A 26,469-nucleotide genomic window follows, 5' to 3' on the forward strand; every position below is an offset into this window, starting at 1 on the left:
AGCATAAGTTGCTAGTGATAGCTGTTAGCCATTGTTTTCTGGCCTTTTTTTTTTGTTTTGTTTTTTGTTTTTTTTTCTTTTGGTTTTTTCGAGACAGTGTTTCTCTGTGTAGTCCTGGCTGTCCTGGAACTCACTCTGTAGACCAGGCTGGCCTCGAACTCAGAAATTCGCCTGCCTCTGCCTCCCAAATTTTCTGGCCTTTTTGTGTGTGTTTTTTCCCTATATAATTTAGAGGTTTTGACCAGTATTCTCCCTCGGTGTAGAGGCAAGCAGATGTAAAAGCATGGAGACACCCATCTGACCCTTGCATGGACAGGATGGTTACTTGGAACCTAGTTGAGGATTTAAATGGTCTCTCCATCTCAGTGCCGCTGGGATGCAAACACACTACTCCTTCTTACAGTACCTTGGCATTGTAGAACAGGCAAAACCCAAGAGGGTACCTCCACTCCCTCGTCCTATCTCTTCTTCCCCAAAGCGGATTATAGAACCTAGCTGCCTTTTCCCGAACCTGGTCACAAAAACCGTTATTCCACATGCCCGCTCTTCACCCCAGAAGGAAAGGAACATCTTTATCCTCAAAGATGGAGACACCAAGCAGAGTCTGTAAGTGCGCCTCACCACCAGACACGCCCTGCCTGTTTGAGGTTCAATCAATCAGTATGCTTTTCTCTTGGTAATCCACCTGTTGTCAGTGCCTTCACCATGAGTGAGAAAAGAAAAGTCTTCCCTTCCCTGGGGCACTCATCTCTGTAGTTACTATTATTTTTCTGTCCATTTTGAAAATAGACTTCTTGAGACATCCTCTGCCATCGGGCTAGGGTCAATTATTCCTGATTTCTGCCGTTACCTTCACTTCAATGGTGTGCATTAGAGCAGCTAACATAGGTAGAAATGTGAATAGATACTTAATAGATGGTGGTTTCCTTGGTTCTAAGAGAGCTAATGGTTCAATGAGATTTCTGCATTGATTTGCTACCTTAAAATTTAGAAAACACTGGGAGGGAAGAAGTAGAAGAAATTAAACATGTATTTTGTCATAGTTGAAAGACAGCTAAATCACTTCACAGGAAAAAGAGGTGTCCCAGGAAGTCCAACCCTGAACCCCAACTATTCCAGTGTATGCTTGCCTCTGCACAGTGTGTATACACAGAGTTTGCCAGGGCTGTTCCATAGGATTGAAAGGTTATGGCTTTTCAGTTAGAATGAATCCACAGAACTCCCCTCAGTTGCATTCAAACTCAGAAGTGCATGAAAATCCCCTTCAATACTGGATCTAAATTCAGATTCCAGAGTGGCATCTGCTTTCCTTCCCATCCCTTAATTCTATATGTAATAAGATATCTATTTTATATTTTTGGCATTTTTAATGTTCGTGTGGTGTGTGTGTGTTTGTGTGTGTCTGTCTGCAGAGGCCAGAAGAGAACATTGAATACACTGGAGCTGGAATTACAGACAGCTGTAAGCTGCCTGCCAGAGGTGTTCTAAAGTGCTAAGCATCTCTGCAGCCTCCCCATGTTACATATTTAACAGGTCCATGTGATCCTAATGCAGGTGGTGAGGACCTAGCATTTCAGGAAGACAGCTGGACTAGAAAGTGTGGAGTACATAGAATATAAATTGTGTGCTCTATGAGTACCACTGTAACAAAGTTATACCATCATGCAATTTTCATCTCACCATAGTGATCTAGTCCATTTCTTTACCTCTCAGAGCCATGCCACCTCCTGGTAAACCAAGAGATACTTGTCTTTGGTATATGGTGAGCGTTCTTGGTGATGCTAATTTCCTAGAGATACCTGTTTCTAATCCAGGTACAGCTGTTTCTAGCTAGGGCTCTGCTGGCTATCATGCTGGCACACCACTTCTCTTGACAATGTTTTGTTTTCTCAGCTAACTAACAGCTTAGCTTTTCCAAACAGTAGGTAGAAAATGTAGCCTCTAACCAAGATGTAACAACTTGCTCAGAACAGTCTTTCATTTGGGATCACCTGCCCTGAGCCCCCTCTGCTGTGACAGCCATCCTGGAGTGGTGACTATGTGGGTCTGTCACACTGCTCTTCTCATTATCCCAACTTCCTGGAAGGTTTTTTTCCATTTTTTTGAGGGTGAGGCAAGGGCATCAGTGGTCTTAAGATGAAAGAGCACACACATCCCATAGATGTGCAGGCGCAGATCATTTTAAGGGACCCATTTTCCAGATCTTCAATTTCCATGTGTATACCTTTAACAGGATGAGCTGCTTGGGAATGTGACCCTTAGCTAGTTCTTCTCACCTTAGCTTTCATTGCCACCTTTGTCCTCTCTGGCAAAGGAAGAACTCACTTGCTAAGTAACTAACAACAGTTTCTTTAAAACAAATTTTCTTTTTTTGCGTCTGTGGAATCCCTGAAAACAAAGCACTGTGGTACGTCTCTCCAAGGTGCACGCATCGTCCAGGTGCCAAAAAAAAAAAAAAAAGTGGGGGGGGGGGACAATTCTATATAGTTTATTTAAGGACTTGGCCTCTACCAATCCACTTTTTTTTTTTTAATATGCCTGTCTTAGGTGACGCAGTCATTGTTCTGTTGCTATGAAGAGACACCATGACCAAGGCAACTCTTATGAAAGGAAGCATTTTATTGGTGGCTTTTTTACACAGTCTCAGAGGTGTAGTTTATTAGTAACACAGTGGGGAGGGCGGCGAGCATGGCAAGCACAGTGCTGGAGATGTAGCTGAGAGCAACATTCCTGATCCTCGGGCAGACTGACAACCTGGGCCTACCGTGGGCTCTCGAAACCTCAAAGCCCACTCACTCCCAGTGACACACTTCATCTAACAAGACCACACCTGCACATCCTTCTAACCCTATCAGAGTTCTACTCCCTAGTGAACATTAAAATATAAAAGCCTATCTTATTTAAACCTAATACATATTGTAAAAATGTGCATTGAAACTCACTATTTTGTACAATTGATGTATACTAATGAAAAGCAGAAATCAACCAAAGACAAGATAAATAACTTTTAATAGTTTCTTTAAAAAAAATATTTTCTACATTTGGAACTCTTGAAAACAATGCAATAATGAAATTTGAAAATGTTAAGTGACTATCAACCGTTTCTTTAAAACAACGTATTTTTTTTTTTTTTTTTGTATATGTGGAATTCCTGGAAACAAAGCCAAGAAAATAAAAAAACAAAGCGAAAAATAGCCAGCCAGTTGCTGTTAGCTTTCTTCAGAGAACCCTTTGGTAGTGGTCATCAGTTACTGTAGGGACTCAGTAGGGTCTAACTAGTCAGACCGCTGAGAAGAAAAGACAACTAGATGTTCAGCCATAAATGAAATGTCTGTATATCATCCCCTCCAAGGCTCACAGAACATTCTAGAAGGAATAGGAGGGGAAAACAGAGACGAGTTGAGGTGGTGATGGATGCCGGCTTCTAGCTTGACATGACGGTTACACTCTTGAATTCAACTGCTGTGATTGCCTACATAAGATCTGCACAAGACAGAAGCCATCAACGCCCTTGTCTCTTTGTGAGATGAACCCATGCCCCCACCAAGGATTTTGGCAGTTAATGGTTGATGGGGGAGGGGAGGCAGCACTCTGACAGGCAGAGAAAACATAAATAAGAAAGATGACATGCGCTGGCTTCTTCTCCCAGGACAAAAATTTGACAGGCTTCACCACCGCCTCTTGAGAAGCTCCTCCCCTTGAGAAGCTCCTCCCTCTGAGAAGCTCCTCCCCTTGAGAAGCTCCTACCCCTGAGAAGCACCTTTCAACTGACCTGTCTAAACTCCCTGTGTCCTAGGCAGGTCCAGACTGGGCCGTGTGCCAGAGAGCCCACTCTTCTCTGTGGACGATGACCAATCCAAAGTGAGGGCCAGGAGGCCCCTCCTAGGCCACCTTTAAAACCCCAGCCTTCCAGGACTAAATAAATAAATAAATAAATTCCACCTGGCTTCTCTTCCTGCTCATGGGAAGTAGTCTAATTCCAGTCAGGTGAACACATGCTCTTTGCTTTTTTTTTTTTTTTTTTTTTAAATTTTATTTACTCTTTGCTTTTAATAAAACGTGTTTGTTTGCTGTGACTGGTTTATTTTCTGACTTTGAAATCTTTCCTTGGCCAGAGAGCACAGACCCAACCCAGGTCTTTTACACAGTCACAGCATCTCTAGTAAGATGTCCTTGTACCTATAAACAGGCTTTCCCCTGTGCTCCTTTAAGTAACTTTGGTTGGAGCACAAAAAAAAAAAAAAAACCAGAGCCAGAGCCATAAAAGAGGAAGAAAAACCAGTTGGGAAGAAGAGGTGGGAGGAGAACAGAGGGTAAAGGCAAGAAATGAATATGATTAGGACACGCTACATTCATGTATGAAGATAACACAGTGAAGCCCATTATTATGTATAATTAATATGTCAACACAAAGGGAAAAAAATAACCAAGACTTTGTCACATTCTTTCATGACAAAGATTTTCTCTTAGTCTATCAAAGCACATAACAAAGTATTTAAAAATTGGCTATAAACAGACAATGTGTAATATTCAGTAAAGTACATGTTTCCAGTAGCTGGGAAATGAAGCCTTTCTAATCAAGCCTCCAATTATTCCCTTTCAACACACACACAAAAACCTAAGGTGTTGAATTATAGATCATTAGAGGTAATACTTAATGGTAAATGACTGATTTTTGAGTTCAGAAGTGAATAAAAAAATTTCTTGCATTAATATCTATTTTCATGTGAGCAAAATTTTTAATGTGTAAAAGCACAAAAGAAAACAAGATTAAATGATACAATCTTGCAATTTCAGATGTAAGGGTAAGTATTTTCAGAGCTGCTACGATGGCTTAACAGGTAAAGGTTCTTGCTGCCAAGCCTGACAATGGAATTTGATTTCAGGACCCACATGGTAGAAGGAGAGAACCAATGCCTTAGGCCAGTGCTTTTTAACCTTCCTAATGCTGTGACCCTTTAATACAGTTCCTCATGTTGTGGTGACCCCCAAACACAAAATTATTTCATTGCTATTTCACTGTAATGTTGCTACTGTTAAGATCATAATGTAAATATCTGATATGCAGGATATCTAATATGAGACCCCTTGTGAAAGGGTCCTATGACCCCCCAAGTGGGTCACTACCCCAGGTTGAGAACCACCTCCTTAGGGTGTCCTTAGACTCCATAGCTGCACTTGTGACAACCACCATCACCCCCACCTCAGCAAAAAAATAAAATAAAATAAAATACACTGAATATTTCTGGAAATTGTGTGCCTCATATTTAACAAGTTATCCAAAGAGGTCATATTTCTGGCCACTAACCTAAAGAAGAACCTTACAGTCTCGGATCTAAAGAGGAATGCATGCTGTGAAGATTCTGAAAGTGCAGTTGGGGGCAGGGGAGAAGGCTGAGGGTTTGGGGTTTGGTTTTTGTTGTTTTTCTGGGTCAGGGGTCACACTGTGTTGCCCAAAGCCAGCCTCTGGAGCCTAGGTTAAAGCGAACCACCTGGCTCAGTCTCCCAAGTCCCTAGGATGACATCCTCAGCACCATTTAGAATGCTTGCTTTTGGTGCTTTCCTTTAGACCTTGTCTTGAGGAGCTTCCAGAGAGAGTGACGCTCCAACCTGCCAGATGAGAAAGCAAGGGAATGCCTGCAAGCTTCAAATCTTGCTTCTTGGCTCACATATCCCCAACACTGACAGTGTCATCCTTCCGCTGGGTGTGTTATTAAAAGTGGCTCTCCTATACAGCTAACCTCTGTATCCTCTGCTTCAAGAGTCTGCCCAAACACTCCTGTTCCTGGAAGGCTTCTCAGTAGGAGACACAACCCACTCCTAAGTTCAGCCACACTGCCCCACATACAGTGTACTGGCCCTCCATTTCTCGGTTAATTAAAATGGCAAGCCATTACACAAAGAATCAAGGCCATCCATACCTGTGTTTTGTTTTGTTTTGTTTTCATTATTCTCATCCGCTGGATGTTTACCTCACAATACCTGACATAGTAATTGCAAAGCAAATACTTAATTTATTGAGTCATTGTTATAAAAGTAGAAAAGGCAGGAAATGAAGTTAGCCTACATAGGAGGACTTCCTAAATCATATTAATAGGTTAATTTTGATTTAAACATTTCCAGCATCCTAAAGCAAATCTTATCAGACAGTCTTTTCTGATTCCTTTTGTCTTTCACACAGGAAAACACTTATTTTTCTATTTTATTTATTAATATTTATATAGGGTTTTTCGACAGAGTTTCTCTGTGTAGCCCTGGCTGTCCTGGAACTCACTCTGTAGACCAGGCTGGCCTTGAACTCAGAAATCTGCCTGCCTCTGCCTCCCAAGTGCTGGGATTAAAAGGCGTGCGCCACCACACTCGGCTGTGAAACACATAAACCTGCCTTCAAGCAGGCACTGTAGAAAAGCACAGCACTGAGGCTGTTCCCTGTCACTCACAGGCTCCTGTGTGTTGTCTTTTTAACCACCAGAGCAAGTTAGCAGTAGGTAATGAAGCTCCAAGGTTCTCATAAACTCAGGCATGCAAGAGTTCCTTTCCTTGAATCTTCTTTCTGTTTCAAGTCTGCGTACTGTACAATTAGCCTCAATAATACAGGGGTCTCCATCAACTACTAAGTTTGTATATAAAACCCAGAGTTTATATGCCATATAATGTCGTATATCCGTGCACTGCGGTTCCCTGTAAGCTGCCTGCCAGAAATTAGTCCACGAGTTTGTACCTACATCCCTTATTTCTATTAACATGCCCACGGGGCTGGCCCTCCGTGTGGAAAACCTCATTCACAAGCAAACCATTGCAGTGCAACTACAGTATGCCACAGTCCTGAGCTCTGAAGGTTGCTTAGTCCCACAATCTAAAGACATGAACTCAGATAGGCAGTCTGGATCCATTTTGGACCTGAACATATAATTTTTAGCTGTATGGTTAAATTATCTATCTATACTGTTAACCAACCACTCCCAAACTCATTAATGTAGGGTATGCCATTCTGTTTCCTCCCAAGTCTTTCAGCCACCGAGCTGGGCTGGGTTTATCTCATGGTTCTTTTGGTCTCACCTGGGATCAATTACATGTCTGCAGCCATCTGGTACCGGGATTGCCTCATCCACACACATGGCAGTTAGGATGGGCTGTGGAGCTGCTGCCTGGCCCCTGGAAGCTAGTTCTACCTCTTTACATTTTAGTCTGAGGCAGCAGGAAATATACACATATCTGTGGGCAATTTTTCAAGTCACTGTGTTATGTTTTTCAACATCATGTTTACCAAGATGCAGAGAAGAAAAAGGCTCCATCTCTTGACTCTTTTTATAGTGAGTCTCACTGTGTTGTTCAGGCTGGCCTTGAACTCAAAATCTTCTTGCTTCAGCCTCCCAAGTGCTGGGGTGGCAGGTGTATGCCACTGTGGCCAGCTAAAGATGCTATTGACAGAGGGAACAGTAAAGTTGTGTTCAAGGGGCACATAAGGGAGAATCTAGGCAATGTTTGCAGTTACTATGATGGTTTCTCGCTCCACCCCCTCCTTTACTCCTTCCTCTCTTCCCTCCCTCCCTCCCTCCCTCCTTCCTTCCTTCTCTCTCTTTCTTCCTTCCCTCCATCCTGAGATGTCCTACAGTAAGAAGTTACATGCCAGAGAACAGAAAAGTAAAGAAGTAAGAGGAGGCCATTGAAGCTCAAACTTCAAGATTAATCAGCAAAGAAAACCACTTTCATACTCCCCTTCTGTATGCTGAAGACTGGCCTTCAGTGGCACGCTACATCTGATTTTTGGAACTAACCAATCAACCAATTGGTAGTCTCTGCGGCCTTGTATGTCCCGCCCTTCTTATCTATAGGCTCAGTGTGAATGTTTCATATTTCTTTAACCCCAGATTTTATTGTAAGGCAGGAACAATGCTCTAGCTACTCTCTAGTGGTGTCATTCCTGTACTGGGGACTCTGTTCCAAGATGGGTCCTTTACCTCTTACAGATCAATAAGCCCTTTGCTGTCAGAACCCTCTACTTGCAAAAGTCTGATTTATCATTCCCTTCTTTTTGCCCATTGGTTTACAAATTAGGATTTAGCTGCTGGAGAATCAGCTCAGTTGACTGACTCAGCTGTATTTCCTTCCTGTGCTGTCGCATCTGAGTTTGGAATAATAAAACCTACTTTTCAAAATTGTTTTTGTGGAATTAAATGAGGTAATGTCTGTGGGGGAAATCTGGCATAGACTAGTCTCTCCGTATATGGTTCCTTCCTGAACACCACCAGTCATAAAGTTGCTACCATCCAGTGATAGCCATGAATGGCTAAGATAAGGGACAAGGGAGTCCAGAAGACAGCTGGACTCCTCTGCTTTCAGAGGAGTAAACGCATGAGCAAACAAATGGCTAAAGAATTGTAAGCATTAAATGAACACATTTTAAGAAGTCAAAACAAATGACAGCAAACATCCCAGTTTACTTTAAATGCAACCAACACGAGGCTGTCAGCAGTTCATGATCTGGGAGCTGAGCTCATGCACAGGAGACAGTGGCAGAGAGCATCCAGTCCTTGTGCCCTTCTTCGGGCTGCTTGCACCAGGTCAAAGCACATTGCAGGTTTTTTTCCATGGGCACTGGATACTGGCCCTGCACCTTCCTGACCTGAGTCAGGACTAAGAAAGAATTCTCTGTTACATCTGGCAGGTGCTTTAAGTAACTCTTAGATAGCTTTACATCCTCTGCCTTTGGGGAAAAAGAGACTTCCTTAAAGTGGAACAAATAATTGGTCAATGTTTATATCAGGTGAAAGAGACCAGTTCCTGGGGGGGAGGGAGCTCTCAGAAATGACCTGGGGTTAAAAAAAAGAAAAGAAAAACAAAAAAGGTTGTGCAAGAATTTCGATGTAAGCACGTTGGACTTTCTAACTAGCGTGTCAATTAAGCAACTCTGCCCTGAGTGACCTCTTGACCAAGGAAACACAGAGAACTGGTAAAATCAACAACATCCGTCCGGAGAGTAGTTTTAAAGAGACACGGGAACATTGGTACCTCACAAACTCCTTGGCCTGGGTCTCCCTCCAGCAGAAGGGAAATGGCAGAGTTAAAGGTAAGAAACCATCTGGCTGGATTTGGATTAAGACAGGAGAGTGTTCTAGGGGAGGGCTGTCACTTAACCTGGATGGTACATCAAGCCCCAACACTAGAAAAAGAAAGGACAGAAAAGAAATGGGGAGAAAGGAAGGGAGGATGGAAGAGCTGGAATGAAGAGATGTCTGATAGGTCTATTGGCCTTCTTCAGCAAGAATGTGTGGGGTTTCCTGGTGTCTGAGTTGAAAAAGACTTGGGTTGGGGGCTATAGAGATGGCTTAGTGGTTGAAATACTCTCTGCTCTTCCAGAAGACCCGAGTTTAGTTCCCAGAACCCATTCAGCAGTTCCCACTCCAGGTCCTGTGGCTTCTGTAGGCTCATGTGAATGTACACACACACTTGAAGGACTCAAATACCCCCCCCACACACACACACACATAAAGACACACCACACACACACACACACACATACACACACTTGAAGGACTCAAATTACCCCCACCAACACATACACACACACACACAAACACACACACACACACACACACACACACACACACGAAAGAGCTCAGCCTAAACTCCGTGATCAGATACTGCACCACAATGGTAGTAGATGTGACTGAGCTGAGTTGACAAGCAAGAGGTGACAAAAAGCAGTAGCATCCTTGCCTTTGTTAATTCCTAATATTGTCCTGTGGATCGGAGGACCTGTTAAGAGCTCACCTTCTAAATGGATGCATGCATTTCTCCTTGGGTCTCCATGCCCACTGCTCTCTATCATCCTTGTGGCTGCACCCTCCTAGACTGCTTCATGGCACCAGCTCAGTGTGCTTCATCTACTTAGCCATTTGGTAGTCCAGACTCAGCTTTGGACAGTACTTTTTATTTAGCGTGCCATTGAGAAGAATTAGTAGGTCACATGCTGCACGTGCTAGGTGCTTTAAGGGTGCATTAGCATTCTAAACCTAGTGAGTACATGCTCTTTTTTTTTTTTTTCTATTTTAAACCAATAAGGAAAGCAAGGTTCATAGAGACAAGGGGATTCATCCAAGGTCCCTGCTGGTAAATGGTAGAGGCCGTAGTAGAAGTCAAGAGTTTGAATTGCAGGCCCCCAAAAGAGGGTTGGTGGCACCTGCTAGGTTGGACCTTTGGGTCAGGGAAAAGAAGTGTGTCCCCAGTTTCTAAAACTCGTCCTAGTGCTCAATGCATACAACCATAACTAGAATGCCCTGGCACATTGGCTCAAGCTGAGTAGGGCAGGCAGGAATTGAATCTGGCCAGGAAGCCTTTCAGTAAAGGCTGGGATGGTAAACCTAGAGGGTCCCTAATTAGTAGACACCATGAAGGTGCTAAACTCCCAAATAAGGAGTTTTTCTCCTTTGTTTTCACATCAGATTTAGAGTTAGCTTTCATTTAGTATTAGTTTGTGACACATCAGTCAACCCAGCCTGGGAAGGGAGAAACTTCTCAAAAGAAGCTATTACTGGGTGAAGTGACAAAGGATTAGTTAGACCAGAGGAAAGGTCTTGTGTGAAGATGCATAATACACAGAAAGATCTGTGAATCCCAGAAACCTAGTATTAGAGCTGTCTTGGAGCTGCTGCACGGATGGAGGTGCCCAAGAGGGGACCAATATGTAGATGAGAATTGAGGGGGGAGTGGGCATAGATAATGGGGACCATTATGCCAGTTGAAGATGTGGAGGAAGAAGAATTCATAATAGTTTTTGTTTTCTGATGGAAATCCTAAGAGGAAGTTCATCAAGGGAGGAAACATCCTTACCATTTATAAATAAATCATATCTAAAATCCTGTCCTGCTGCAATTTTTAAGCAACTTATTATGCAAACGCTACCACATGCAAATGGCATGCTGGCCTTTGTTCTCAGTTTCAAAGGCTTGCCCAGCCTGCTGTCTAATCTCCATAAGGAAAGGTTATTTCAGAGGTCAGAAATCTAAACACAGAAAGCCAGATCAAAGCAGACCCATCCCAATCAATAAACATTATAAAAATTTAGCATCTTTCATTCCTTCCATCATTTCAATGGCTATGTCAACCTCCCTCGAAATCATATTTACATAAAATCACAGCTAGAGAAAGAAAAGTCAAAAGCTAAAACAATTGCATCATGTTTAAGATGAATTTGTTACATTCTGGACTACATTACTTCTGTTTGACCATTCCTCAAATAAAAAGCTGGTTTCACATGTGGACTTCGGGCTCCACCAGCAAACCCTTGACTCACTAGATTGGGTCTGAAATGATTCTTACTGTGAGAGGACCCATTGACCTATGGTTTCCTATTGGGTTACACCAAATTGCCATAAACTTACCAGGTTAAAACAGCACACTCGTTCTCCTGCACTTTGGGAAAACAGATATTTGAAATCAGTCCCACCGGGGCCAGCCTCAAACTGTGAGCATGGTTGTGCTTGTCTGGGGGGGCTCTGAAGATTTCTCTGGTTTCAGTTTCTAAAGAGTCCACATTTCTTGGCTCTCAGCCCCTCCTTTATCTTCAAAGCCCCTCCTTTATCTTCAGATCTCTGCAGATTACCTTCTACCTTGGTCCTAACAAAACATGTGAGATTACATTTAGAGTTCACTCAATCTAGAATCTCACCACCCCCAAAGCTGCTTCTGTATTCCTATCTACAAAAGGAATATATCTGTTCACGTTTCCAAGTTCATTCCAAGTTATGTTGGAACAACTGGAAAACTACCTCAGGCCTTGGGTGAGGCAGCCAGAGGTTAGGGAGACCTTCCTTAGACTCCTTCTCAAAGAATGGAGACCAGAGAAGACAGAGTAACAAGGGTGACAGAGAGCAGAGGAAGAACTGGCTGCCTCTAGACAGGTTCTTATTAAGATGGGCATTGAAAACTGCATTTGACCCCATGACATGAGCCTCCAGGGAAAAATGTCTGCTCTTCTTCCTCACGTCAACCCAGGAAGATAGAATTAGCTGTGATAGGATACTTTCTAAACTGCACACTCAAAGGCTGTTCTGCGCAGCCCCACACTCAGGGAAAGGTATTTGAGATGAAACGACTAACTGCATCTTTGACCATGAATTTTCCTTTTAGCTTTTGTTTGCTTTGGGACAGGAAGGGGCGGGTACTTGATTTTATTGTCACTAATTGACCTCTTAGCTTTCTGACCAGTTTAAACTCTGCTTTGATTCCTTTACCTGACAATTGTGAGCCCCAAGTCCCTTCGCTGGTCCTTCTGTCTCATTTTTTGTCTTTAGTCTCTCCCAAACAAGGTATTGGGTAGCGCAGGATGGCCTTGAGCTCATTATGGAGAGGAATGACCGACCGGGACCTCTTCTTCTTGCATCTCCCAAATACAGAGATCAAGGGCTGAGCCACCCACTTGGCTCCTGGTTCATTGTTAACTAAGCTTGAGGATGGTTTGTCAGGAGGTTGAGGTTTCAAAGTTCTAGGCCTATTTAAATATGTCTACTCAAAGCCTGACTCTTAGTTCCAGACATTAAAAAATAAGACACAATGATCATTTCAGACCATTACTCAGCCTGCAACAGCAACATTCAAATTTCCCTAAGAACCTAGTTAGCCGAAGACATAGATCCTTTCCGGTTTTTTTTTTTTTTTAAGAGGAGCCCTAGGCCTGCCCCCCTCCTCTCTACCCCCCAAGCTTGTCTCTATTTCCATAACACCCAGTAAAAGGAAACAAGGTGCTCATGAGCTCCCCCCATCAGGTGTTATCTGGAACCTGACTTCGAACCTCTTTAAATGACTCTGCTAAGTAAATCGCATCCTGGGGACCAGGGGAGAATGGAAAAGCTGTGTGTCAGTGAACTGCTAAAGAAGTGAATGTACCCAAGCCACATGGGCCCCTGAAATGCATTCTTTCATTTAGCAAGTATGCATATGATTCTCTTGGAAAGAAAGAAGATCGTATTTTTATATAGCATCAAATTATTCAGGAATCTGAGCTGAAGGAAACATAAACACGCTCGCTTAATGTCAGGGTTTTGTTTTGTTTTGTTTTGTTTTGTTTTGTTTTGTTTTGTTTCGGAAAGTGCATCTTTACATAAGCCCAGAGGCAGCTAGAGTGCAACTTGGGTTTCACAGCTGATAAACCCAGAGTTCAGATTCTGTCCTTGGACTCCGAAGCCTTGAGACAGCAGCTGCAAAACACAGCTCTCTCCACTGCGAAGCCACCGGCGGCGAAAATCCTTATCTAAAAGCTCTTACAGACGCCTCTCTAATTTTGCTCCTGGAGGGTTAGGAAGACCGACCAGCTAATGGTGACTCAGCAGCTGCCACCTGCTTTTTAAGCTAGTGCACTTCCAGGAGGTGGGGGGAAAAAAGGATTCAAAATTGCTCCGTCCCACCCTTCCTCCCTCCCCTAAACTCTTCCCCTCAGAGCTTTGGGTGGCTGCCTTCCCAACAGACAGCTGTTCTTTCTGCATTCTTTTCCTTTTTCCTTAGAGGACAGCCTTAATCAAATGCTTTAGAATCACTAACTCTCGTTTTCTTCGTTTCGAACGCGCCTCTAACCTCTGTTCAGAGGCCAGCGGTTCCAAAGAGCAGGCAAGGTTAATCAGTAAAATCCACCCCTGCCTGCCAGAAAGCTCAGCTGGCCCGGACAGCGCTCAAACCTCCCTTCCTCCCTGCAGATAGGAACAAAGCCGCCGCCCAACAAAAGAGAGGGCTCTGTCATCCTCCGCGGCTTCTGTCGCCGGCTGATCTACAATTCTGTTCACAGAACTGAAGATAATTTGAGGTCATTACTGAGTCTCAGCAGCTCGAATTCAGTCCTGTTGGTGGTGAGCATGAGGCTCATTTTGAGAGAAGAAAATTGTACTCAGTGGAGGTTCAGGGTAGCGGATGGTCTCTGCCATTACCCCAAAGCTATAATTCCAAACTGCATGCAGCTTGGAACAAATCTCATTATAATAGAACTCGCGGTTGGGGGGGGGGTCTGATAAATTTTCAGAGAGATTAAAAAAAAAACGTGGGGGTTGAGAGGTATTGCTCAGTGGCAAAGCATGTATGCATATGAGGCCTCAAGTTCAACCCCAAGCAACACCCCCCTTCCCCACCCCACCCCCAAACTGTGTCTGATGGCAAATGAATAATTTCACTCCCATTACTTTCTAGGTCATAACATTTCATAGTCTTTCCAAATATAGACACTGCTGGCCTGATCGTCGCTCACACAGCCAAGTCCCTTACATCCAGCTCATTCTTCCGCTTGCTGCTGAGAACTTTGAAGGGCCTACCCTCCACCCACACCCATCCTCCTTATATCTCTTAAAGAACTGTGCTCATATGGTGATATTTCACTCACCCAGTAAGGCTGCGCTCTCCTTATCCTAGGCTAAAATCAACTCCTGTTTAAGTTAGAGCAAAGGGAGGTCGAGTCCCAGCCACCATGGCAATCATGCACACCTCCTGTGTGAGAAACTCTCAACAGATGCTCACTGGATAACTTCCATGGGCGGAGACACAAGGTACACAGGGGTAAATAAAACTGGCACAGACCCAGGAAGCATGGAAGGACAAAGAAGAGAGACAGTGACAGACACACACCAGTCAGGTGACAGTCCGGTATGCTAAGCATTGCAGGAATGAGTCTTGGGTCACGATGGATGAGCAGTAACTGGGTCAAGACTATGGAATCTGCCGCTCATCCTCAAATCACCCAAAGGATCAGAAGCATGATTTCATGCAACCATTTCGTAAATAAATTTCCAGAGAGGGAATTAAGATGTTCAAGGAGGCTAATGGGATTCTGATGCATCTAAGGCTTGGGGCAACTGAAGTATCGAGCCACCATGGCTCTCACAGTTTGTAGGCCAGCATATAAATGTCAGCTGTGCACTCATTTCCCAAGAAACAGGAATGACTTCACTCAAACTAGCAGTTACATGGTCCCTAGTTCGGTGGTCTATGGACCATTAACCCGATAACTGAGATCTTTACCAATTACCATCAATAAAGCAGTCTTTACCGTAGAAGTTTTAAAATTTTCAAGGGATGCTGTAAGTTATCTTGTTGAGAAACTTAATTTCCCCCTCTGTGTTCTAAACCTAAGAAATGGCAGCCACAATAGACTCCATTGAATTTTTCTGAAAAGACTGGAGGCTGTAACATCTCCTGAAAGCCTCTCCATCTGTCCTTAACTCAACCCTTCTTTTCTTGTATCCACACAAATGCAAATACACACATCACACATCTCACACACACACACACACACACATGTTGGGAACTAAGGGGGTCATAGGGGAAGAGGGGGGAGGGAGGATAGCCCATGTCCAGCCAGAGTTCCTCCTATGCTCTGGGCAGGCAGACATGGGAGGGCTGCCAGATGCTTTCCACTCGGCCCAGGTGGGCATCTAAACCACTGACCCCACTCAACGGGGGTGGGGGTAAGGATGGACAAGGAGCAGCCCCCAATTGGGGGCCCTAGGGTGACACCCTCAGCCCCCAGGATTATGGGAGAAAGGGCTGAGGGAGAGGGGTTCCCAGGAAGAGGGAGAGTCCTTAGTTCATGCCTTGATTGGAGCACAGGACGGCCTTCCATTGGGAGACTCATTAGAGGAAAGCCTATCCCATCATCCAAGCACAGCAGGCCTTGATGAACAGAGACAGTCTATGGTTTTAGAGCTTTATTGTAGAAAGGCAGGGGGAAAGAGAAAAGGTAAAAGAGAGAGAGAGACTGGCCATGACCAAGAGGAGAGAAGTTGAGAAAGGAGAGAGAGAAGAAAGACTAGAGTAAGGGGTTAGAGAGAAAGAGAGAGTGAGGAGGGGATGAGGAGAATAAGAGAGTAAGAGAGCGAGGTGAGGCCAAGCAGCCCCTCTTATGGTGGGCTGTTATCTTTACTGTTGCTAGGTAACTGGGAGAAGTCTAGCCTGAAGGTCAGAAGCTTGGGACATTGTCTACATGACTACTAGCCACACTTCTCCTGTGGGGGCTGTGGGGGCAGTAACAGGAGCCTTGAGTTCCAGGAGCATGAGGGAATGCCTACCGTGCCATGTAGGTGAATTATCACCACTCCAGGGTTCAGACCTCAGCTCAACTGGAGACCAGACTGTCTGTGTATAGCCTAATGGCCACCCCCCCCACACACACACACACTATAGATAACCCAGATGATGTTGGCTCCTGTGGAAGGAGTTTTCTAACAAACATGATCCTGTTGCTTTAAATCCCCATACCTCCTTCCAGTCTGCGGTTTTAGTTTCTTGTTTATTTCTTTATTTTAGGGCGTGCAAAGGAAAAGGCGCTGCAATGTACACCCAGCAAGTTACTGCTAATTTGGAGTCAAAATGATGACCAATCCATGTCCCTCCCAGGAATTTCCAGACAGAACCAAAATTAAAGAGCTTATTCTTGAAATGGGATCATTAAAAGCAAGCTTATAAAACCAGACAGGAACAGTTAAGGGTAGAACAGTCTGTGAAATACCCAGCATTCCTCTGGTTTAACTGCAAATATTTAAAATGCACACAACACATATTTACTTCCTAAATGGTTCACCAGCCAAGACCCAGCAGATATTACATACAGAGAACATCATACACAGATATATGCCCTTGTGGCTATTCTTGCCTTTGTAGAATGCCAGTGTTGTAAAAATGCTCTCTAAATCCTATAAAAGGCTGGGGATATGGCTTGATCACTTGCAGCTCAGGTGTCAGGATCAGAGTTTGGATTCTCAGGAAGCACTAACTTGGAAGAGGTAGAGTCAGCGAATCCTGGAGCAAACTGGCTAGTCAGCCTGGTGGTGAGCCTCCAGTTTCGAGGGTAGAGAGCAGCTAATGAAGATACCCAACATCACTGTGGTCTTCCACATACACCACATCTTCACCCACACACACACCCCACAAACGTAAACATGTATTCGTGAACACAAGTGTGCACACACACCTACACAAATAAATAAGTACAGCTCGGTAACAATGAAATTTGTATCTCTGTCCCACATAGTACATTTCTGGATTTGGGAATGAGTGTGCTTCAGAGGACCCTCGCTGTCCAGGTTCCCTGCCCAAAGGACAGGTAAGAATGAGCAGAACACGTGGTATGCTTCAAACCAGAAGACACGCCTCTAGGCCCAATCACTCCACCCAATACCTCTCTTCAAATTTAGCAGGTGAACTGTCCCATTTCCAAGATCATTAGGAAAACGGAGTTACAGCATAATAGCAATAAAAATATTAAAACTGGATTTATATTGGCAATTAGTCACAGCAAAGGATCCAATCCAAATTAGTGAGATTAACTACAAGGCTATACCCCAAAGTTTAGGATTTTTTTTTTCTGGGAGCTCTGGGAACTTCACATGAGAAACTAAATTTCTTGAGAAATATATGCACAGTTGTAGTAGTAAAAAAAATACACTAAAAAGGTTTAGTTTCAAAACTTTTGGGTGGTTATTTCATGATATGAAAAGTACTTATAGACTGAGCGAAGTGGCCTACACCAATAATCCCAGCACTCCAGAGGCAGAAACAGGGGAAGCTCAAATTTGAGAGCAAGTTGAGCTACATACCAAGACCTCTCTCAAAACCAAAGAAAAGACATGCTCATGATACATCATGTCCTTTTCAAGAGAAAAAAAAATCCTGGTTATTCTAAGCCTGTATGTCTCATAGGATCCTCATATTTTTTGAGGTTAGAACAGAAAGAAATATACAGACATTAATATTGAGTTTCTTTGTTTGGCAAAGTAATGGGTCATCATTTATATTATAAATTTTCCACGATAAGCCTGTGTTACTCCTCTAACTGGGGGAAGTCACAAAGGTATTCCAACTATACATGGGTTGCAAGGGATAGTAACATGTAGTGGTTCAGAGCCTCCCCTATTCAGGCTGAGACCCCTCCCCCCCCAACTATACTGGTTAATGGGAAGATAAGCTGCTTTGGGCATTGCAATGATACCATATGTTGCCTCCTCTGTTTTAGAATAATCCTCAGGTCTGCCCCTACAACCTCTACGCTGAGCAGCTCTCGGGATCAGCCTTCACTTGTCCACGGAACACCAATAAGAGAAGGTAGTCGGCGACATAAGCTATGGCTTACAGTCTGTGGGAACTGTTCCCCGGCCACAGTCTCCCCAAGGTCCTCCTTGTGAGCTGCGTTCTGAGTCACATCAGGGGCATCCAGGCTTGTTCCCAATGAGTGGTTGGCAGAGAAAAGCTAAGGAACAGCTGTACAGGGGCCAAAAGCATGCACGTCCAGTTCCATTACAAAGGTTCTCTAGAACGCCACAGGAAATGTTCCCCACAGTCTGACTTTCCTCTAAGGATTCTATAGCTTCAAATTATAGTCAGAGAAGATTCAGACATTCTTTTCCTGGCGGGCTAGAAACATTATGTTCTTTGCCTGAAAACTGATAATCCAAGCTGACGTGCTTGAAAGGTCATGTAGTATGGCCCCTTGTGGCTTGAATTAATAAGGATTTTCCTCTTTGGAATTTGCCTTTCCTGGAAACCAGCACAGTCATCGAATAGTGTGGCATGTCCTGTGCTCTCCCTAATCCTACAAGCTGCCTCAGTGAACTTGCTCGCTAATCAACTTCTATGGAGCAGGTTGAATGCAGATGCAGAAGACCCAGGAGGCAGTTAAGTGTTGTGATTTGAATTAATCACATCTAATTGTAGGGCTTTCAGGGCAGGTCTGTACAAAGAACGATGCTGCTGGCTTAGGGGGTTTGAAGGAGAGTTGGAGTGGGCCTTATGCTGCCTAGATAGAAGGAGGAAGTGGGTTTATCTCCACTGAATGGGATCTTCCTGAGAAGCAGATGGGCCAGTGAGCACAACAGCGCAAAGATCCCCATAGGTGCTAAACCTTGCTTCCCTTCATAATGAAAGGATTCCACTTCACAGGCAGCAGGTCCCCTGCAATTAAGCCCTTGCTTCTTCTTCTATAGTTGTATGGTATTGAACACGGCGTCTACCCTTTCAGATCCCCTTCATTGGTCAATTGGATCCTGAGAGACAATGTAGGTGAAGGAAGAGATACAATCTTATATTTGTCCAAAAAGCAAGGATTAAGCTAGTTATTGTGGTGAACACCTGTAATCCCAGTACTTGGAAGGCTGACGTGGGAGAATGAAGAATCTGAGGCCACCCTGGTACTGTGTCTCAAATCACCAAACCAACCAAGCAAACAAGACACAAAACAAAATCAGACAGGTAATCAGAGATTGCTTCTACTGTTATTTAATCACTTCCTCTAGACAAGATAAGGTAACCTACAAACTATTCTAATTTATGACCGCCTGGCCTTAATGACTATGTTTCTGACTCCATGGTTTATCTATACACAGGCCACCTGGTCTCTGGAATCTGCTGCCTGCCCCCATTATTCAGCAGTCTCTTCAGCCAGCAGGAGCTGAGCTCTGTTCCAGGAGGCTGAAAAGGAGTTGCTGGCATTTCATTAAGGAACTGGCAACATTCCCTGCAACAGAATTAAATCTCTGTCCAGGGCAATGTAGTGTAGCCTGGGGAGTTTTATAAGCTCAGTTGAAAAATAAGGGACACTAGGCATGGCTCACCCATCTGCTTACAACTCTCCCTAAAGGTATGCACAAGAGTTTTCTAAAAACATTCAGACCTCTAACAGAAAAGTATGTCCCGCCCCATTTATGGGCGGGTCAGCTTGAAGTTCTCAGCTAGTCACTCCTCACTGCCCCAAAGCACTAGGAGTACTAGAGGTGCCACCTATCCCTGAGACAGCAGATGTGGAAACGTTTAAATTGTGGTAAAAACCCAAATGATTAAGAATGAGCAGTTCAGCCAGGCATGGTGGTGCATGCCTTTAATCCCAGCACTTGGGAGGCAGAGGCAGGCGGATTTCTGAGTTCGAGGCCAGCCTGGTCTACAGAGTGAGTTCCAGGACAGCCAGGGCTACACAGAGAAATCCTGTCTCAAAAACAAACAAACAAACAAACAAAAAGAATGAGCAGTTCAATAATTGTCCAGTAAGTGAGTGCCTACTATGTGCCTGGCATCTTAGGTAGGTGGCTTGCAGTCCTAACAATCCTAGGAGATAAAGATGAAGAGAATTGGCCTGGGAAGTTGAATCATACAGCCAATGCTAAGACATACATCCGTGCTCAGTCCACAGATTCTTGGGAGTTGGAAGGGCTTAGTGAGTCCAGCGTCTGAAGTCATTGCATCAAGAGCTGGAGGAATCAGACAAGCATGGAACAAATCTAGCCTATTTATGGCTCAGATACTGTCTATCCAAGCAATTTTTACTCTTGAGTTCGGACCGGAGCTTGTTGAACACAACAGGTCTTCCCTTATCACAGAAGGGTCCTTATCCCTCCTCACCCTGTCAACCTCTGGAAAGATTTAGTGACACAGTGTTCCTCTTACCTCCACAGGCTCTTTTTCCCTTCCTTGAGGCAGATCTGATCCTGGAAAAGAGATCTTTAGCTAAGGCCTTGACATACATAGACAGCAAAACTTAACAAAGACTAGAAAAGCTGAAGTAAACCATAATATACTATATTAAAGCATGGCCATATACTTTTATAACTACATAGTAGAGAACTGAAAATTCTTAAAGTTCTCACAATTAATGCCAAAAAGACCAAATAAAACCCAATTAATATGGGACTATACAAGTAATTTATAAAAAAAATTGCAAATGACTAATAAATAAGCAAAACTTACTCAACCTTATTCAAAATAAAGGACACATTCAAAAATTAGATTCTATTTTTCACTTTTAAGTCTAAAGTAATTGGAGCTTGAGAGATGGCTTAATAGGCAAAAGCACTTACACTATAATCATGAGGGCCTGAGTTCAAATCCCCATCACCTACATAAAAAGCCAGTATAGCTGCACACATCTGTGGAGCACAGAGACAGGAGGATTGCCAGAGCTTTCGAGCTGCCAACCTAACTCCGGGTTCAGTGAGAGACCCTGTCTCATAGGCACAAGGAGACTAGTAGAACAAGACAGCAATGTCCTTCTCCGGGCTCCGAATGCACACAGACGTGTGTACCTGTGTACACATACAATGCCAATACTTCACACATATATACCACACTCATGTAGAAAATTAAAAACAAATAAATATATTTCTAAAAAGTGAAATTATAATACCATCCTTTACTGGGGAAGATGTGAGATGTGTTCCCTCCTCCATCACTAATGGGAAAAGAGAGTAGGCCGACAGTGTGCCAATCTTGCTTATATATGCATTAGAGATATCCGAGGAAATGTATGAGAGAAGTGTTAAGCGCTGGACCTCTAATAGCATAGAAAAAGTTGTGGAAAAACTGATCATCTCCAGGACTGTCTGAACTTATGAAATTATTTCTCCATTACCATAAATCACTTTGTCATTTTATAGGACAAAGTTGATTTGTATTTTTAACAAATAACGAAGGCACTCCTTGTATGCGCTCAGGCTCTCTAGGATGTGCTGTCCTGATGTGGAAAGCAAGAATTAGTATCCCGTGATGCGCTTCTGTGGATCTCCATGTACATATTCCCCATAGTGTTTCCTTTTCCCTTCCAGTGTTAGGAAAAGCAAGCCTTCCCTTTTTGGCACTATGTGAGTAGGTAGGAGCCAGAACCTCAGTCTGAAGAGCAATGGGCATCATGGAAGGAGTGAACAGACCAGAGTTACAGCCAGGAGACATTGCCTCTTACACCCAAGCCCACAGATGGTTGCTGAGTGACTTCTTGATGGCACCTCCAGAGCCAGTCTGTGTCCCTCAGAACATTACCTAAAGCTGTGTCTTTCTGTTTTTCTTGTTCCCCCTAGCTGGCTGTATAGGATTCTTCCTTCAGTTTCTCACAAGCCCTTTGAGTCCATCGACCAAGGCCATGTCACTCACAACTGGGATGAAGTTGGCCCTGATCCTAACCAGGTAACCTGCCCCTCTAAACTGAAACACACAGTGTAGTCAGAGCCTTCAACAGAAGGGCTTACACTGGGGCCAAAGTTATTGAAAACTTAGAATGCTTTTAAAAGTCAGTGCTGAAATATCTGTTTGTCACTCATATTAGGGATCTTGAAATGCTTTGATTGGTTGTGTGTGTGAGAGTGTGTGAGACAGAGAGAGAGAGAGAGAGAGAGAGAGAGAGAGAGAGAGAGAGAGAGAGAGAGAACAAGGAGAGCAAAGCATATTCCTTTTTCGTTTTAACACCATGTAGATAGGCAGGGATGTGGTTCAGACATAGTTATGTGCTGTCAAACTACTTGTATGCACACAGGTTTTTGTTAACCTCCACTTATCACAGAATACAGACAACAGCTTCAATACTGACATCCTTAAAGAGCGGCTTCTGATGTCTGGTATAGGAATGAGAGAATTGCCTGTTAAGTCTCATGGTGACCTCAGTCATATTCTCGGCCACCTCAGGAATGGAGGTCTGCATTCCTTCTTCAATGCTGGGGTGTCAGGCTTGTGGGACACCAACACACTGCTCAGGGGAGGTGAAACTCAGTCTAAGATAGGGGTCCCAGTCCATGTTTCTCCAGGTGAGAGACAGCGGGGGCTGGGACAGAGGCTGTGGTTCTCAAACTCCAAGGCTTCCAGACACCACTAAGAATCGTGAAGAGTTGAGAGCAGGGGTTTCTATCCTCCTGGACACCCAGATGCCCACTTGGAACCTGTGGAAACAAGGCAGGGGGAGCTGCAGGGCTGAGATGAGCCAGGGGCGGGGAATCAGGCTTAGCTCAGGGTGAGTGTCAAGAGAGACTTTCTGCCAGAGACTTAGGCAAGGTTAGGTATAATAAAGATCCCCCTGCCCCCACCCAGGTCCTTGATGAAGGAGATAGTCCTTGCTTGTCCAAGCTGTTTATTTATTCATGGCAGATGAGGATACATACCACTTACTCAGGTTGAACCAGAGATGAAATACCTTTCACAGGAAGGGATGCCTAGGAAGGGAAGCTCATTGGCTGTACTTGGAGCTAGACACCTCATTAGCATGGAGAACTCTAGGCTCTATACTATATGACACGACCGGTTGTCATGGTCCCCTTAGTGGGGTGTCATGGTCATGTGCTCAGGGACAGGATTCTGGTCAGGACTCCTGCTGTTCTCAATTTTAAGTTTTATCAGGGTTCTGAACTTAGCTACAAGCTTACCAGTTCTTCTGTTTAGTGGCACGGTCCACTGCCCCACACAGGTACATCCGATCAGCGTTGTTTAAACTCAGTTCGTAGCAATGATCCAATACTATAATGGACAGGACCCTTTAAAGGAAAGGTGGGAGGATTTCCTTTGTGTCTGAGTTTAGGTACAAGCCTCTGCTGCTCCCAGGTGTGAAATTCTACAGAGGAAAACAGGCTGGGTTTGCATGCCAAGCCCCATGACTTACCCTTGAGCCATAATGCCTCACTTAAAAATGTGAACCTGGCCAGTTGGTTTGCATAGAGAAGATTTGAGATGGTCCCCCATTCTAATCAAAAGTGAGGTTTTGTAGTGGGACCAGAAATTACTAAGCCCATACCCCCTCCCCAACCCCAATTCTGCTGCATGGGAAGTCCTCTACCTGCTGTCAAGGCAGAACTCCTGGTCTCCCATGAAGATGCTGTCAGCTGTCAGTCTAGGACCCCTTCGAGCATCAGGCACCAGATGTGTTTGGCACTAGGGTACTTGGCAGCTGGCAGAAAACCAGAATGCTACTTCAGTTTTGACCTGTGAGAACAAGAGTAAGTGACTTCCTTCTCCCTCCCTGGGGAGGACTCACCATTCACCTTCAGTCCAGGAGCCTGGGGTTCAGGAGCCAGGTATAAGAACCTACCCTTGTTCCCAACACCCCCATCTCCCAGGCTCATGATGGTGCTACCTAAGAAAGTCTCCCCTGAACCCTCTGCTAGCCCTGTCAGTGGTCAGGCTTGGAGGAGGATCTGACAGGAGGGTGTAACTGTGAGATAAAAATGTCTTGGTTGTACCTGTTTGTGGTGTAACTTTGTATTTAAATAGCAAACAAAAAAGGAAATAAACTTGAAACGTATTTGTCATCTTAAGAATAAAGCAAAAAAAAATTAAAATATTTATTGCCAGGCAAAAATAACTAGATAAACAAACAAACCGTGAGCTGTGCCGAGCTGGGAAGGGTTCAGGAGACTGGGTGTAAACATGTTTACAAGGTGCCTGGCAGGTGACAGGAAAAACCGTGACTCTGATATGCCATCCTGATGCAGTCACTTACAGGCTGCTGCAGTCCCTGACCCTTAACCTTGTGTGATTTTCTTTTTTAAAGATTCCACATGTGCTAGGTATGGGAACTAACACTAAACTATCTTTCCAGCCCTCTTCTTATTTTCTATTTTGAGACAGTCTCACTAAGTTGCCTAGGGTGGCCTTGAACTTACTCTGAAGCCTGGGCATATCTTGAACTTGGGAACTTTCCGCATCAGCATGCTGTGTAGCTAGAACTGGGGACCTGTGCCACAAGCCAGGCTTTTTGTGAAGTTTAGTGGTCTAGCAAATGTCCTCCCTGCCCTGCTACTGTGCGTCTCCTTTCAGACAACTGGAGAAAAAGTCAGGCCCTGATCCAGCTCTCTAACCCAAACCCCTCAGATTAGGGCCCCACGTAATTAAGGACTTTTGGCTTGCCCCTGCCTCATCCTTAAGAGAGACAGACTCATGAAGCACACAATTTCATTTACACACACACACACTCAGAGCATCCTGCCTTTACCTGATCCTCCTTACCTCACTCATGCTTCCCCCTGTCTCTAGCATTTGAGAATTAACCACCGCAGAACATCCTCACGTAATCAATTTCCCACTTATCTGACAAAGGGCCGCAAAAATCCGCGTTCATTCTCTGAGATCCTGTTTGACCTCTAAATGGGTGACATGGGCAAAGTGAAAGCAAGACCAGCAAGAGACAGGGATCAGGAGAAAGGGAAGCAAGCTGATTAACGTTGGTGTGGAGGGAGGAGTCATGGCGGAATGATTACTTAACAAGCCAACAGGTTCCAGTGCTTAGAAATCGTCATCACAAGTTAGCGAAAGCAGAACGGGCGATGAGGAACTTCATTGCAGACAGAGATTCCTAGCAAGTAGCTAACCTCTCCCAGGTAACCTCCGGGCACTAGATCAGGACAAAGACTCTTAGCTCTTCCCTCTCTCTACAGTTCACTGTTCCTTTGATGACACTGTGAGGCATTGCTTGAGCAAGATGGCTTCCCAGACAGATTAAGGGCATTTCAGCCCCTCTCTGTGAAAGGAAGAAGCAAGGTTGAGGCTAACCTTGATTCTCCGATAGTCACTTTATCTGCCCAAGCATCACTTCGGGGGTTTCTCTTCCTGAGCCCCTAGAGTTAAATTTCAGAATCTCCAGTTCTCTCCTCAAGTTGCTGGTCTGCTTAGCAACAAGACTCTATTTTCTCCAGGAAAATAGGAAGCATGGCACCTATGGGTTTTGTAAATGCCAGTGTGGTGCTTATTATATGCCAGCGTGGGAGGATTGAGAGGGTATTTGGCCCACAGAGAGTTTTCCAGTTCTTTCTTCAGGTGGCACAGGAAATCCTCAATTATATCTCTGACAGTTTTCTCTAATAGAGCCAAATCTCCTATCACGCAAAGGAACAAAGCGGCTATGAAATGACCAAATATGAAGAAAATTGAGCACAAATGAAATTATCCCTGAAAGTCTCTTTAATCACCTATAAAGTATAGGATATATTGTACTGTGTATGCTACCCATAAGACGAAGTTCCTATGTAAACTAAATTGAAAACCACTGAGCTAGGCTAAGTGAAGGTATACACGGCATGTTTTCTGGGCAGCCTGGAGCAGTGTGTCTCTGAAGATAGATCATAGTACATAACTTGTGGTACATGGGGTGGGCTGGGAGCTCCAGGGTCCTCACATGCGCACATTACACAGAAGCAGCTTCATCAACCTTCAGTGCATCATCATCATCGTGTGGGCATCAGTGGGGCCATTACTTTTTCTGTATGACCTTACTAGGGGCAGGGTAGGTTTTAAATCTGACCTTTAAGGAACGTAGATAGTGCAACCTTCTGCAAGTGTGAGGTATAAGGTACTTGGGAACCAACTCTTACTACCTGTCGTTGCCATGACTACGGCGCTGCACTTTACTTCATGTGATTACATCCCTTCTTAAGGTTATTTTGGAATACAGGTCACGTGTCATAGAACCTGTGAAGCCACAGCTGTAAAGACTAATAGATCTCTGCCATAAAATGTTTGCGGATCCATAACAGGCGATAGCCATAAAAACAAGAGACGAAGTTCCGGGACAAGTTCCCACAGACACCTGCAGCCTGCATAGGAGAGCTGAGGGTATTCCTAAATAAACATAGGGGAAGAAATGCATTTCACTGGCTATAGATGGGGAGGGGTCAAATATGACACCTAATGAGAATCTCTTGAGTCAGAAAGACAGTCCATATGGAGAGCCGTGGTCATGTTTGGATTGACTGAGGTTAC

At 44.2% G+C, this 26,469-nt stretch overlaps 1 protein-coding gene across 1 annotated transcript in view; it reads left to right on the top strand.

Moving 5' to 3' along the window:
* The first annotated feature begins 8,947 nt into the window (after positions 1-8,947).
* Positions 8,948-26,469, top strand: part of Hgd (homogentisate 1,2-dioxygenase) — a 50,362-nt gene continuing 32,840 nt past the window's right edge. The window contains exons 1-4 of the mRNA XM_021184741.2: positions 8,948-9,070; positions 17,009-17,080; positions 17,990-18,078; positions 21,813-21,918. Coding sequence (XP_021040400.1) covers positions 9,056-9,070; positions 17,009-17,080; positions 17,990-18,078; positions 21,813-21,918 — 282 coding nt within the window. The 5' untranslated portion in view covers positions 8,948-9,055. The remainder of the gene's footprint in view (positions 9,071-17,008; positions 17,081-17,989; positions 18,079-21,812; positions 21,919-26,469) is intronic.

Source organism: Mus caroli, unplaced genomic scaffold (genome assembly GCF_978045245.1).
Source record: "Mus caroli unplaced genomic scaffold, Mus_caroli_1 scaffold_17, whole genome shotgun sequence".
Taxonomy (NCBI): domain Eukaryota; kingdom Metazoa; phylum Chordata; class Mammalia; order Rodentia; family Muridae; genus Mus; species Mus caroli.